Raw genomic sequence first — 12,294 nt, 5'->3', positions numbered from 1 at the left:
GGTATTTAGTTATAATCTCAAAGTCAGATCTGTAACGGCTCTTTAAAAGAACCCTATATTCTTACTTCTTGTTTCTACAGGCTGAGTCAACCTCAGCCCCTCCCACCTCTCATCCCCTCTATTAAAAAGGTAAATAAATAAAAATAAAATAGTGGAGCTGTTGAGTCTCAGTATGGGAAGCTTCAACATTCCTCAAAGATTTGGGATAAGCTTTTCCAGAGGCCATAAGTTGAAGAAAAATGGGAGAAAGGGGAGGGGCGTCGCAGTAAAGGCGGAGCCTCGCAGGGGTTGCTGTTTTGGTGCTGAAATAATCTTCACAAAAATTGGTCAAAGATGCAAAAGTGCCTCAAAGCACAACTCTAGGTCTGTTTTTGGGAAGGGAACAATGTTGTAACATGGTTTTCCTAATGCTTTTATGACATCCAAAGCCTTTTAGGGGTAAGTTTTTTTTGTTTGTTCTTTGTTTCAAACACAAACACAAAATTAAAATAAAATAACAATTTAAAAATACAAGCGTAAGAATTTAAAAATACAAAAATACAAAATAAGCAAAAGAATCTAAAAATTCAAATATAAGAATTGAAAAATACAAATATACAAGTATAAGCAAACGATATGCTTGAAAAGGAGTGGGTAGAAGAAAATTCTTTTGTGGTCCCATACCTTTCTACAACATATTTCTCAAAGCCTCAAGAATGGGAAAAATGGATAAGAAGGTTTGAAAGATTTCGCATTGCCAGTAACCTGAACGCAAGCTCTGAAGAAAATCAAATAAATACGTTGATTTACTGCATGGGAGATGAAGCAGATGACGTTATGCGAGGATTAAGCGTGCCTGCAGACCGACGAGGGACGTATCAGGGAGTGAGAGATGGCTTCCAAGCATTTTTCATTGTGAAGAAAATTGTAATCTACGAACGTGCAAAATTCAACTTGCGGAAGCAGGAAGAAAATGAAACCGTGGATGCATTTGTTACTGCACTGTATGCATTAGCAGAACACTGTGGCTATGGAGCACTTCATGACGAGCTGATTCGTGATCGACTCGTGGTTGGTCTGTCCGATAAGCGCCTGTCAGAACGCATGCAGCTTGACCCGGATCTCACCCTGGAAAAAGCTATCAACATGGCTAGACAGAGCGAGGAAGTGAAAAGGCAGCAATCTTCACTGCAAAATGACACCAGAACACAGCACGGAGATGCCAAATGTGTCGACAGGGTGCACAAAAGCAGCCAAAAGGTTAAAACCAAATCACATCCAGACTTCAAACAGAGCAAACCATGGAGGACTCAACACAACAAACCAAACCCACAGTGTCATAAGTGTGGCAGCTCTTCACCCCATCCAAAACGTGAGTGTCCAGCTAATGAAACTACATGCCATGCATGTGGAAAAAAAGGCCATTACATAAGAGTGTGCAAAAATAGAAAGACTTTGCATGAAGTGGAAGAAGATGTCGATGCTTTATTCCTTGGTAGCGTTACCAGCAATGGAGAGCCGTGGATGGTAGACCTCCACATAAACAATAAAAGCGTGTCATTTAAAATAGACACAGGAGCCGACGTAACAGTTTTGCCACTTCAGGTGTTCAGAAAAATCTTCAAAAACAGCATCCCACCCACTCTTCAGAAATCAACCAAGCCTCTGCTAGGACCTGGGAGAAAGCCATTAAACGTTCTTGGATACACAGAGCTGAACCTTCAGAAAGGAGAAAAAGAAGCAAAAGAGGTTGTGTACATCCTGAAACACCTGCACACAGCACTGCTGGGAAGACCAGCTATTCACAAGTTGGAGCTAGTTGCTCGCTTAGACAACCTGACCATAGAGACGCTAAAAACCAGCTACCCAAAACTGTGCAGTGGCCTTGGTGAAGTGAAACAGCCATATAACATCAAGTTAAAGCCAGATGCTCAGCCTTTCTCACTAAAGACACCTCGGAGAGTTCCACTGCCACTCATGGACAAAGTTAAGAAAGAACTGTCCCGCATGGAAGACTTGGGTGTGATTAGCAGAATCGAGGAGCCAACAGACTGGTGTTCTGGCATGGTGGTGGTACCCAAAAAGAAAACTGACAAGGTGCGTATTTGTGTTGATCTCACACACCTTAACCGTTCAGTGTGTCGGGAAAAATACATTCTGCCTTCAGTGGAAGAAACACTTGGCAGACTAGCTGGAGCCAAAATTTTTAGCAAGCTAGATGCTAATATGGGATTTTGGCAAATTCCCCTCACAGAAGAGTCAGCGAAATATACCACCTTTATTACCCCCTTTGGCCGTTATTATTTTAAGCGGCTACCCTTCGGCATTGCTTCTGCTCCGGAACATTTCCAGAACAGAATGTCAGAAGTCATTGACAGTCTGGAGGGTGTGGTTTGCCACATGGATGACGTACTGGTCTGGGGCAGAACACAAGAGGAGCATGACAGTCGCCTACATGGCGTGCTCAAGAGGTTGCAGGAGGCAGGCATTTCACTGAATGTGGAAAAATGTGACCTGTCAAAGCAAGAAGTGACTTTTCTAGGACATGTCATCACAACCAATGGCATCAGTCCTGACCCAAGCAAGACGGAAGCAGTGAGAAAAATGAAAGAACCAACAAATGTTTCAGAACTGAGAAGTTTCCTTGGAACCGTAAACCAGCTGGGAAAGTTCATCCCTCAGCTGGCAGAAAGAGATAAACCTCTGAGAGACCTTCTTTCTAAAAAGAACCACTGGGTGTGGGATGTCGACCAGGCTCAAGCATTCAAAGACCTTAAAGATTCTTTGTCTTCACCTCCTGTTTTGGTCATGTATGATCCAAATCGTGACAGCAAAGTTTCAGCCGATGCATCATCATACGGACTGGGGAGCGTCCTACTACAGAAATGGGAGAACGACTGGCGACCCGTGGCTTATATCTCTCGAGCTCTCACGCAAACAGAGCAGAGGTACGCTCAAATAGAGAAAGAAGCTCTAGCCCTTACTTGGGCTTGCGAAAGGTTCAGGAACTTCCTCATTGGAAAGCACTTCCAGATGGAGACTGACCACAAACCTCTCCTGAGCTTGTTGGGGTCTCAACAGTTAGACGCACTTCCACCACGGATCCAGCGGTTCAAGATGCGGCTCATGCGTTATTCCTACTCCATATCGCATGTGCCAGGAAAGAGTCTGTGGACAGCGGACATGTTATCACGTGCTCCCATAACACATAAGGAAACACCAGAGGACAAGGAGCTGCTGGAGGACACAAATATATATGTGGACAGTATAATGGAGAACTTGCCAGCAAGCACCTCCTACTTGGAACACCTGAGACAAGAGCTGAAACTGGACAGCGTCTGTGCACGAGTGATGCAACTCTGCGAGCAAGGATGGCCGTCACACTACAACGGTGAGCCAGCAATTCGACCCTACTGGGTGGAACGAGCATCACTCTCAGTGCATGATGGACTGTTACTCAAGGGCGACAGACTTGTTATCCCTTCATCGATGAGAAATGACGTGCTCACAACTCTGCATGAAGGTCACCAAGGAGTAGTGAAATGCCGGGAACGTGCACGGCAGTCTGTGTGGTGGCCTGGATTAAGCCAGCAGATAAATGAGTTAGTTCTGTACTGCAGGATCTGCATCAAAGAAAGATGTAACCCCGCAGAGCCGCTGTTGCCAACACAGTACCCGGGGAGGCCGTGGCAAAAACTGGGTGCAGATCTGTTCATGCTTGGAACTAAAACTTACCTGCTGGTAGTAGATTATGCATCGAGATTCGTGGAAATCGCTTTGCTTGCAGCCACAAAAATCATCAAATGTGATTCACCACCTAAAATCCATCTTCGCACGACACGGCATTCCAGAGCAGCTGGTGACAGATAATGGACCACAATTCTCTGGAGCTATTTTTACTAAGTTTGCACAGTCGTATGGATTTCATCACATCACAAGCAGCCCAAAACATCCACAAAGTAATGGCGAAGCTGAAAGAGCAGTCAAGACCATAAAAGATCTCCTGAAGAAAGCTTCTGATCCCTATCTTGCACTGCTTGCATACAGATCTACTCCACTGCAGAATGGATACAGCCCTGCTCAGCTTCTCATGGGGAGGAGGCTGCGCACCACGGTGCCAACGTTTCCAGCCCTGTTGAAACCGGCTCTTCCAAACATGGACGCTGTTTCCCAACAAGAAGAAAGGAGGAGGATGAAAGATGCACAGCAGTACAACCAGCGTCATTGAGCACGGGATCTTAACCAACTTGTTCCAGGACAAGAAGTGTGGATACCAGACCTAGGATCAAGCGGAGATGTTGTCAGCAGCCACACAACTCCACGCTCATACGTGGTTGAAGGACCTTATGGATCTTTAAGGAGAAACCGTCGTCATCTGGTTGCCATGTAGCCTTCACCTGAACCGAGCAAGAGCAATAGAGAGGAACTAGTTCCAGGTTGTGCTGAAGATCCACCAACAGAGTCTCTGATCCAGGACTCATCTGAACCGAAATTCACCCCCAGAACCAGGTCTGGGAGAGCTGTTGTGAAACCCACTAGATTGGACTTACAGTTAAATAAGAAATAAGTAAAAAAAAAAAGATCAGTTAAGGTTTTCAGGAAGTTGATTAACAAAATGAGCATTGGTTGTTGTTGTTTCTTTTTTGTATAAATTTAAACAAAACCATTCCCCAACCACAAAGTAGATTTCTTTGTAAGGTTTGTTAATCAATGATTGCTTACCCATTGGTTGTGTTGATTTTAAAAAAGGGAGATGTGGTGTTAAGGTAATGTTACGTCTACTTTGTTATGATCTGAAGGGCGCATGTGAATGACGTCACCGCTCGGGGACGGCGCGTGCCGCGTAGGAGTCAGAGAGACACGCATGAGAGGCCTGTTCGAGAATGTTCTAAATAAAATAAGATCTAACAAGTAAGCAGTTGGACCCTCGTATTTCTTTTGGATAACACGACAGTATTGTAGCTAATCATTTTAAGTATAGTTTATTTATATGCATTTTAATGACATGCAAAACACTATGATGGCTACAAAAGAAAATAAATCTTTATCTCAATAAATAGAAGATTAAATAAAAAAAAATTGCAATGAAAACAACAAATATACAATAAAAAATGCCTAATTATCCAAGTCACATTTATCATAACACATAATATAACAACACACAGCATTTGATTTATTGGCTACTGCTGTTATGACAAATGTGTTTTCCCTGGTAGAAATTATATCCATTATTCCGATAACTATTTATTGTCCATTGGTACATTCTTCCACGACAACTGTTTCATGTTTCGTGTTTATCTTAAATTAGCCAAACAAAGCTCTGTTTTTGTCGCTGATCTGCAGTGTCTGATGTTAGCTAGCTAGCAGCACCTTCCAGACATGTGGGACGCTGGAAGTTCCGTCACCAACATTCTGACAATGTTGACACTGCTGATCAGAGCTTTTCATTGAATGTACAGCCAACAACTTCTCATATTTAACTACATCATGGGATTAATAACCCCAGGAAATAGCTGCAGGTAAAAACGGACATTTACAGTCTCGTCAAAGCAGCAGAAAGTGCGGCTTTAGTTACCGGGACTCCTCGCCTGTAGGGAGGAAGGTGCCCGAGGCTCGAAGCATGTTTCTGGGACGGTTTCATCACGGATGACTAAACATGTCCACCTCTCCGTTAGAACTCTGTGCATGCGCCGTCTTGGAGTCAGCAACAGCTTGTCAAAGTAGCAAACTCACATCGTCAGAGACATATGACTGAAAAAATAATATAACGGATTTTTACCTGGAACGGATGTATTATCATGTCCTCCGGTCTCTGATTGTCCTTTTACTGTCACAAAACAATAATAAAAGGATCCTTTTCCCTTGAAGAAAGACGGCTACAGCGGGAGCTGTGCAGCAGACTTTCACAATAAGAATCTGCGGAAACTACTTTCGGGTTTCCCCCTGTGTCAAAAACGAGATTACGAAAAACGAAATCAAAGTCCCGTTATCCGATTTTCGTTTTTTGGTTTTGGTGCGCAAAACCAAAAAACAAAAATCGGCTCGTTTTTCATTTTTTCGTTTTAAATTTTGAATGGAAAAACGAAAAAACGGTTGGTTTTTCGTTTTTTCATTTTCGATTTTAAGTTGAAAAACAAATGAATGAATGATACATGGATTAATCCTGTATGTGACAACATAAAACACTTCCCAAAGTCCACATAAACACAGAAAATCAATTCTCCAAGCTTTGACGGTTACACATGATTATTTCATGGATTTTAACCTCAAAGTAGTTGTGAATCTTCTTCTCTTAGGAATAAAGGTTTGATTACGCACATGTAATAACAGAGCATTTTTTCCTAAAGCTGTGAAGAGATGTTTTACATGTTAGATCCAATTAACAAAAGTACTGTCTTTTAAAACGTGAGAAAAGTTACGAAGGTTCACGTGTTTCAAACAAAGGACTCTGAGCGTCTATCTCTTGCAGACTCCGCAGGGGTCGATCTGCTGAAACCAAAAGATCCTTTGAAGGTGACAGGTTGAAATTAACCAGAGTTTGGAATGCGAAATAGCCAGGGTTATCAAGGGTTTAATGACTTAACATCCGAGTGGGAAATAGAGGTTTTAGAAAACTTTATTGCCCTTAATGTAGCCATGAGGGGGCCCAAGCCAGGGTCTCATTGTGCCGGTCCCAAGCCCGGATAAATACAGAGGGTTGTGTCAGGAAGGGCATCCGACGTAAAATCTTGCCAAATCAAATATGCAAATCAGACCTACGAAATCCATATCGGATCGGTCGAGGCCCGGGTTAACAACGACCGCCATCGGTGCTGTTCACCGACAGGGTGCCGGTGGAAATTGGACTACTGTTGGTGGAAGAAGGAGAGGAGGAAGGCAGGTTCGTAGGGAGAGAGAGAAGAGGAAAGTCACTAGTGTTGGACTGAGAGTTGGGACTTTGAATGTTGGAACTATGACAGGAAAGGGTAGAGAGTTAGTGGACATGATGCAGAGGAGAAAGGTAGACATACTGTGTGTCCAGGAGACCAGGTGGAAAGGTAGCAAGGCTAGAAGTTTAGGAGCAGGGTTCAAGTTGTTCTATCATGGTGGAGATGGGAAGAGAAATGGAGTAGGAGTTATCCTAAAGGAGGAGTTTGTTAGGAGTGTTGTGGAGGTAAAAAGAGTGTCAGATAGAGTGATGAGTCTGAAGATAGAAATGGAGGGTGTCATGTTCAATGTTGTTAGTGGGTATGCCCCACAGGTAGGATGTGAGCTGGAAGAGAAGGAGAAGTTCTGGTTGGATCTTGATGAAGTGATGATGAGCATCCCTGGAAATGAGAGAGTTGTCATTGGTGCAGATTTCAATGGTCATGTTGGTGCAGGAAACCGAGGTGATGAGGAGGTGATGGGCAGGTTTGGTATCCAGGAGAGGAATGTAGAAGGACAGATGGTGGTTGATTTTGCAAAAAAGATGGAAATGGCGATAGTGAATACATTCTTTGAGAAGAGACAGGAACATAGAGTGACCTATAAGAGTGGAGGTAGAAGCACACAGATAGACTACATCTTGTGTAGACGGTGTAATCTGAAGGAGATCAGTGACTGTAAAGTAGTGGTTGGTGAGAGTGTTTCCAGACAGCACAGGATGGTGGTGTGTAGAATGACTCTGGTGGTGAAGAAGATGAAGAAAGAGAGGGCAAAGGCAGAGAAGAGGACAAACTGGTGGAAGCTGAAAAAAGAAGATTGTTGCATGACTTTTAAGAAACAGTTGAAACAGGCTCTGGGTGGTCAGGAGGTACTCCCAGATGACTGGATAACTACAGCTAATGTGATCAGGGAGACAGGTAGGAGTGTGCTTGGTGTGTCATCAGGAAAGAGAGTTGATAAGGAGACTTGGTGGTGGAATGAGGAGGTGCAGGAGTGTATACGGAGTAAGAGACTAGCTAAGAAGAAGTGGGACACTGAGAGGACTGAGGAGAGTAGACAGGAGTACAGGGAGATGCAGCGTAAGGTGAAAGTAGAGGTGTCAAAGGCCAAACAAAGAGCTTATGATGACTTGTACGCTAGGTTGGGTAGTAAGGAGGGAGAGACTGACCTGTACAGACTAGCAAGGCAGAGAGATCGAGATGGGAAGGACATGCAGCAGGTTAGGGTGATCAAGGATAGGAATGGTAATGTGGTGACAGGTGTCAGTGGTGTAATGGAAAGATGGAAAGAATACTTTGAAGAGTTGATGAATGAAGAGAATGAGAGAGAACAAAGAGTAGAAGAGGTGACGGTTGTGGAGCAGGAAGTAAGAAAGATTAGTAAAGGTGAAGTGAGAGGGGCTTTGAAGAGGATGAAGAGTGGAAAGGCTCTTGGTCCTGATGATATACCTGTGGAGGTATGGAAGTGTCTAGGAGAGATGGCAGTGGAGTTTTTGACCGGGTTGTTCAACAGGATCTTAGGTGGTGAGAAGATGCCTGAGGAATGGAGGAGAAGTGTGATGGTGCCCATTTTTAAGAATAAGGGAGATGTGCAGAGTTGTGGTAACTACAGAGGAATAAAGCTGATGAGCCATACAATGAAGGTGTGGGAAAGAGTAGTGGAAGCCAGACTAAGAGCAGAAGTGAACATTTGTGAGCAGCAGTATGGTTTCATGCCAAGAAAGAGCACTACAGATGCAACATTTGCTTTGAGGATGTTGATAGAGAAGTACAGAGAAGGTCAGAGAGAGCTCCACTGTGTCTTTGTAGATCTGGAGAAAGCTTATGACAGAGTGCCCAGAGAGGAACTATGGTATTGTATGAGGAAGTCTGGAGTGACAGAGAAGTATGTCCGAGCAGTGCAGGACATGTATGAGGGCTGTAAGACAGTGGTGAGGTGTGCTGTAGGGGTGACAGAGGAGTTCAAGGTGGAGGTGGGATTACATCAGGGATCAGCTCTGAGCCCCTTCCTGTTTGCAATGGTGATGGACAGACTGACGGATGAGGTTAGACAGGAATCACCATGGACTATGATGTTTGCAGATGATATTGTGATTTGTAGTGAGAGCAGGGAACAGGTGGAGGTGGAGTTAGAGAGGTGGAGGTTTGCCCTGGAAAGGAGAGGAATGAAGGTTAGCCGCAGTAAGACAGAGTACATGTGTGTGAATGAGAGGAACCAGAGTGGAAGAGTGAGGTTACAGGGAGAAGAGATAAAGAAGGGGGAGGAGTTTAAGTATTTAGGGTCAACAGTACAGAGTAATGGAGAGTGTGGAAAAGAAGTGAAGAGGAGAGTGCAAGCAGGTTGGAATGGGTGGAGAAAAGTGTCAGGTGTGATGTGTGACAGAAGAGTTTCAGCACAAATGAAAGGAAAGGTGTACAAGACTGTGGTGAGACCAGCCATGTTGTTTGGACTAGAAACAGTGGGACTGAAGAAAAGACAGGAAGCAGAGCTGGAGGTAGCATAGATGAAGATGCTGAGGTTCTCTTTGGGAGTGACAAGGATGGATTTATTGCCCCTCTGCTGGGAGAGAGACTTTGTTATCTTGAGAAGATGCACTCCAAATAAAAGTTGGGTGACCAAATGTTCAACACAGGTTATCACAGGTTATCAATTCACACATCCTGGGTGTGTACGTGCTATGCAAGTACTGTAGGACGCCTGGATGTCCACGCAAACTACACACTGATTGTCTAATTTCTTCATTCCCAACAGTCAGGCTCCACGCAGGGAGCTTGCACTCCTCAGGGGGCACTAACGGGTCCCCTTATGCAGTGTGCAGCCGGGGTGCGTATTGACAATGTGGCGATACAATACATATCCCAATATATCCCAAGACTGTACCAGAGACAATATTTCACTTTTTTTTTTTTTAGCGATTATTACTCCCAATGAAAAGACCTTTCACATAAATATAATTTTAAAATGTGTTTTATTTAGTGATTCAACCATTAAGCACTGCAACTGTATCTCATTATACAATTTTATTTTAACCAAGCAAATAGATGGTGCCTTTCTTTTGGTAATTTAAGAGTTTCTTCAGAATGCACACATTTGATTTGCTTAAAGTGAACTAGAGTTTGTTTAACCTGATAATACAGAACACATTTTCAGTCTGACCCTGGTTCTGAGACCAGGAACCACTCACTGACCCATCTTTCCTGGTGGTCTTGGTTTGTTTCCAATCAGACTGAACTCTGGTTCGCTCTGAGTTTTCTCAGTCTGAATAAACTCTGTGCTTGGAGTGGAACAACTTAACCAAAACAGCCACCGAACTGAACATTTTATATCAACGTGCTCACTGAGGGGTCTACAACCTTAAAGTTTTGTGCAGGCTGCCCGCATGTTCTTCACAGATTTGCCCTTTTTTTCATCCACCACAAGCTTGTATCTATCTACCCATGAAGGCGGTTAGGGCTATGGCATTAGGTAAAATTTGCAGTTCCTTTTGTGTTTAGTCTCTTAACTTCACTGTAAATATGCACTGTTTTAAGTATTGGATGAAAATTGTTTTTATCATCTGGTTTGGATTAAGTTTTATTTTTCCTATCAGTGGACTGCACGGTGGCGCAGTGGTTAGCGCTGCAAGAAAGCCCTGGTTAAAAACCTGGCTGGGGGATTTGAAACAGAAACATCAACTGGGACCTTTCTGTGTGTTAATTCTCCCCATGCATGCATGGGTTTTCATCTGGGACTCCTCCAGCTTCCTCCCACCGTCCAAAAACATGTTTCATAGGTTAATTGGTGACTCTAAATTGCCCCCAGCTGTGACTGTGAGAGTGAATGTGTGTGGGATTGAGACCCTGCAACTGACTGGCGACCTGTCCAGGGTCAACCCTGCTTTCACCCATCAGTAGCTGGGTAAGGCTACGGCACCCCCGTGACCTCAAAAGGGACCAAGCAGACAAGAAGATGAATGAGTGGCTAGAGATGAACACAAATTATATACTGTATGTGTGTCCCTCCATGGACGTGCCTCCCAAGACCATCACTGACCCACCACCAAACCTGTCATGTTGAACCACGTTGCAGGCAGCATAACGTTCTCCTTGTCTTCTCCAGACTCTTTCACATCTATCACAGGTGCTCAGGGTGAACCTGCTCTCGTCTGTGAAAAGTACAGGGCGCCAGTGGTGGACTTGCCAATTCTGGTGTTCTTGAGCAAATGCCAGTGGAGCTCCACGGTGCTGGGCAGTGAGCACAGGGCCCACTACAGGACGTGGGGCCCTCAGGCCACCTTCATGAAGTCTGTTCCTGATTGTTTGGGTAGAGACATTCACACCAGTGGCCCTCTGGAGGTCATTCTGTAGGGCACGAGCAGTGCTCAGCCTGTTCCGCCTTGCACAAAGGAGCAGGTATCGGTCCTGCTGAGCGGTTGAGGACCTTCTGTGGCCCTGTCCAGCTCTCCCAGAATAATCACCAGTCTCCTGAAATCTCCTCCATGTTCTGGAGATTGTGCTGGGAGACACATTAAACCTTCTTGCTGCAGCACTTGTGGATGTGCCATCCTGGAGAAGTTGGACAACCTGTGCAACTTCTGTAGGGTTAAGGAATCGCCTCATACTTCCAGTAGAGATAATTATCAAGCCAAAATCAGCACGAGTGGAAAACCAGCCAAAAAAGATCAAGAGGGAGAAACTTGAAATGACCTCCACATGTAACACCAGTCCTGTATGGAGGGTTTTCTAATTGTTGCCACTGAAGTGCACCTGTTGTTCATTCCATAGACACCAATACAGCTGAAATTGATTAACGAGGCCCTCAGCGACTTAACAAACAAGGAAATTATCAGACAGGTTTAATTCAATTCATGCCAGGTCCAATAAAAAAAAAAAAGTGTTCCTTTATTTTTTCTGAGCAGTATATATATATATATATTAGGGCTGTCAGATTTGTCTTGTTAAAAACGCGTTAATCCGACATGTGCTTGACGCCGACAATTTTTTTGACGCATTAATTGCGGATTTTTCTCATACGTGCCTTTCCATACCGCGCGCGCGGGCGTCCCGCCCTCTAACTCACCGGCTGCTCTCACTAGATCACGGGCGGGTCTCCAACCTCCAACCACCGAGCTGCTAGCAGAAACCGGCCGGCGCTAGGATGTGGAGAGCTCCTGCACCCTAAAGCTGGCTCCGGTTCGCGTCCAGTACCATGTCTGGTGGTACCGGCTCGCGTCCGGCGCCGCCTCCCGAGAGCTGCGGACCCCCGACATTCGGAACAGCAAGCGCACCGGGGGACGTTTTAAATGTTCTGGAGGTTTAAGCCCAGCATAGCTGTCTGTCCGTCGGGATATTCATGGCGTGAGCTCCGCTGGACACGTCGCTGCATCGAGCTGCAGCCAGAGAACGCGGCGGCAGTAACAGACTGTCAAAC

The 12,294-nt window shown here is 44.7% G+C and overlaps 2 protein-coding genes across 6 annotated transcripts in view; both read left to right on the top strand.

Moving 5' to 3' along the window:
* dlgap4b (discs, large (Drosophila) homolog-associated protein 4b) overlaps positions 1-12,294 on the top strand; it is a 707,978-nt gene that overhangs the window by 265,696 nt on the left and 429,988 nt on the right. The window lies entirely within an intron of this gene.
* LOC112145496 (uncharacterized protein K02A2.6) overlaps positions 677-12,294 on the top strand; it is a gene marked incomplete at its 5' end in the record, with an annotated part of 14,149 nt that continues 2,531 nt past the window's right edge. Inside the window, 1 exon segment of the mRNA XM_024270764.1 lies at positions 677-3,720. Within this exon segment, the coding sequence (XP_024126532.1) occupies positions 677-3,720 (3,044 nt within the window).

The sequence above is a fragment of the Oryzias melastigma genome, linkage group LG5 (assembly GCF_002922805.2).
Source record: "Oryzias melastigma strain HK-1 linkage group LG5, ASM292280v2, whole genome shotgun sequence".
In the NCBI taxonomy this organism is placed as follows: domain Eukaryota; kingdom Metazoa; phylum Chordata; class Actinopteri; order Beloniformes; family Adrianichthyidae; genus Oryzias; species Oryzias melastigma.
The sequence above is the reverse complement of the archived record's forward strand: the minus strand, read 5'-3'. Positions and strand labels throughout refer to the sequence as shown.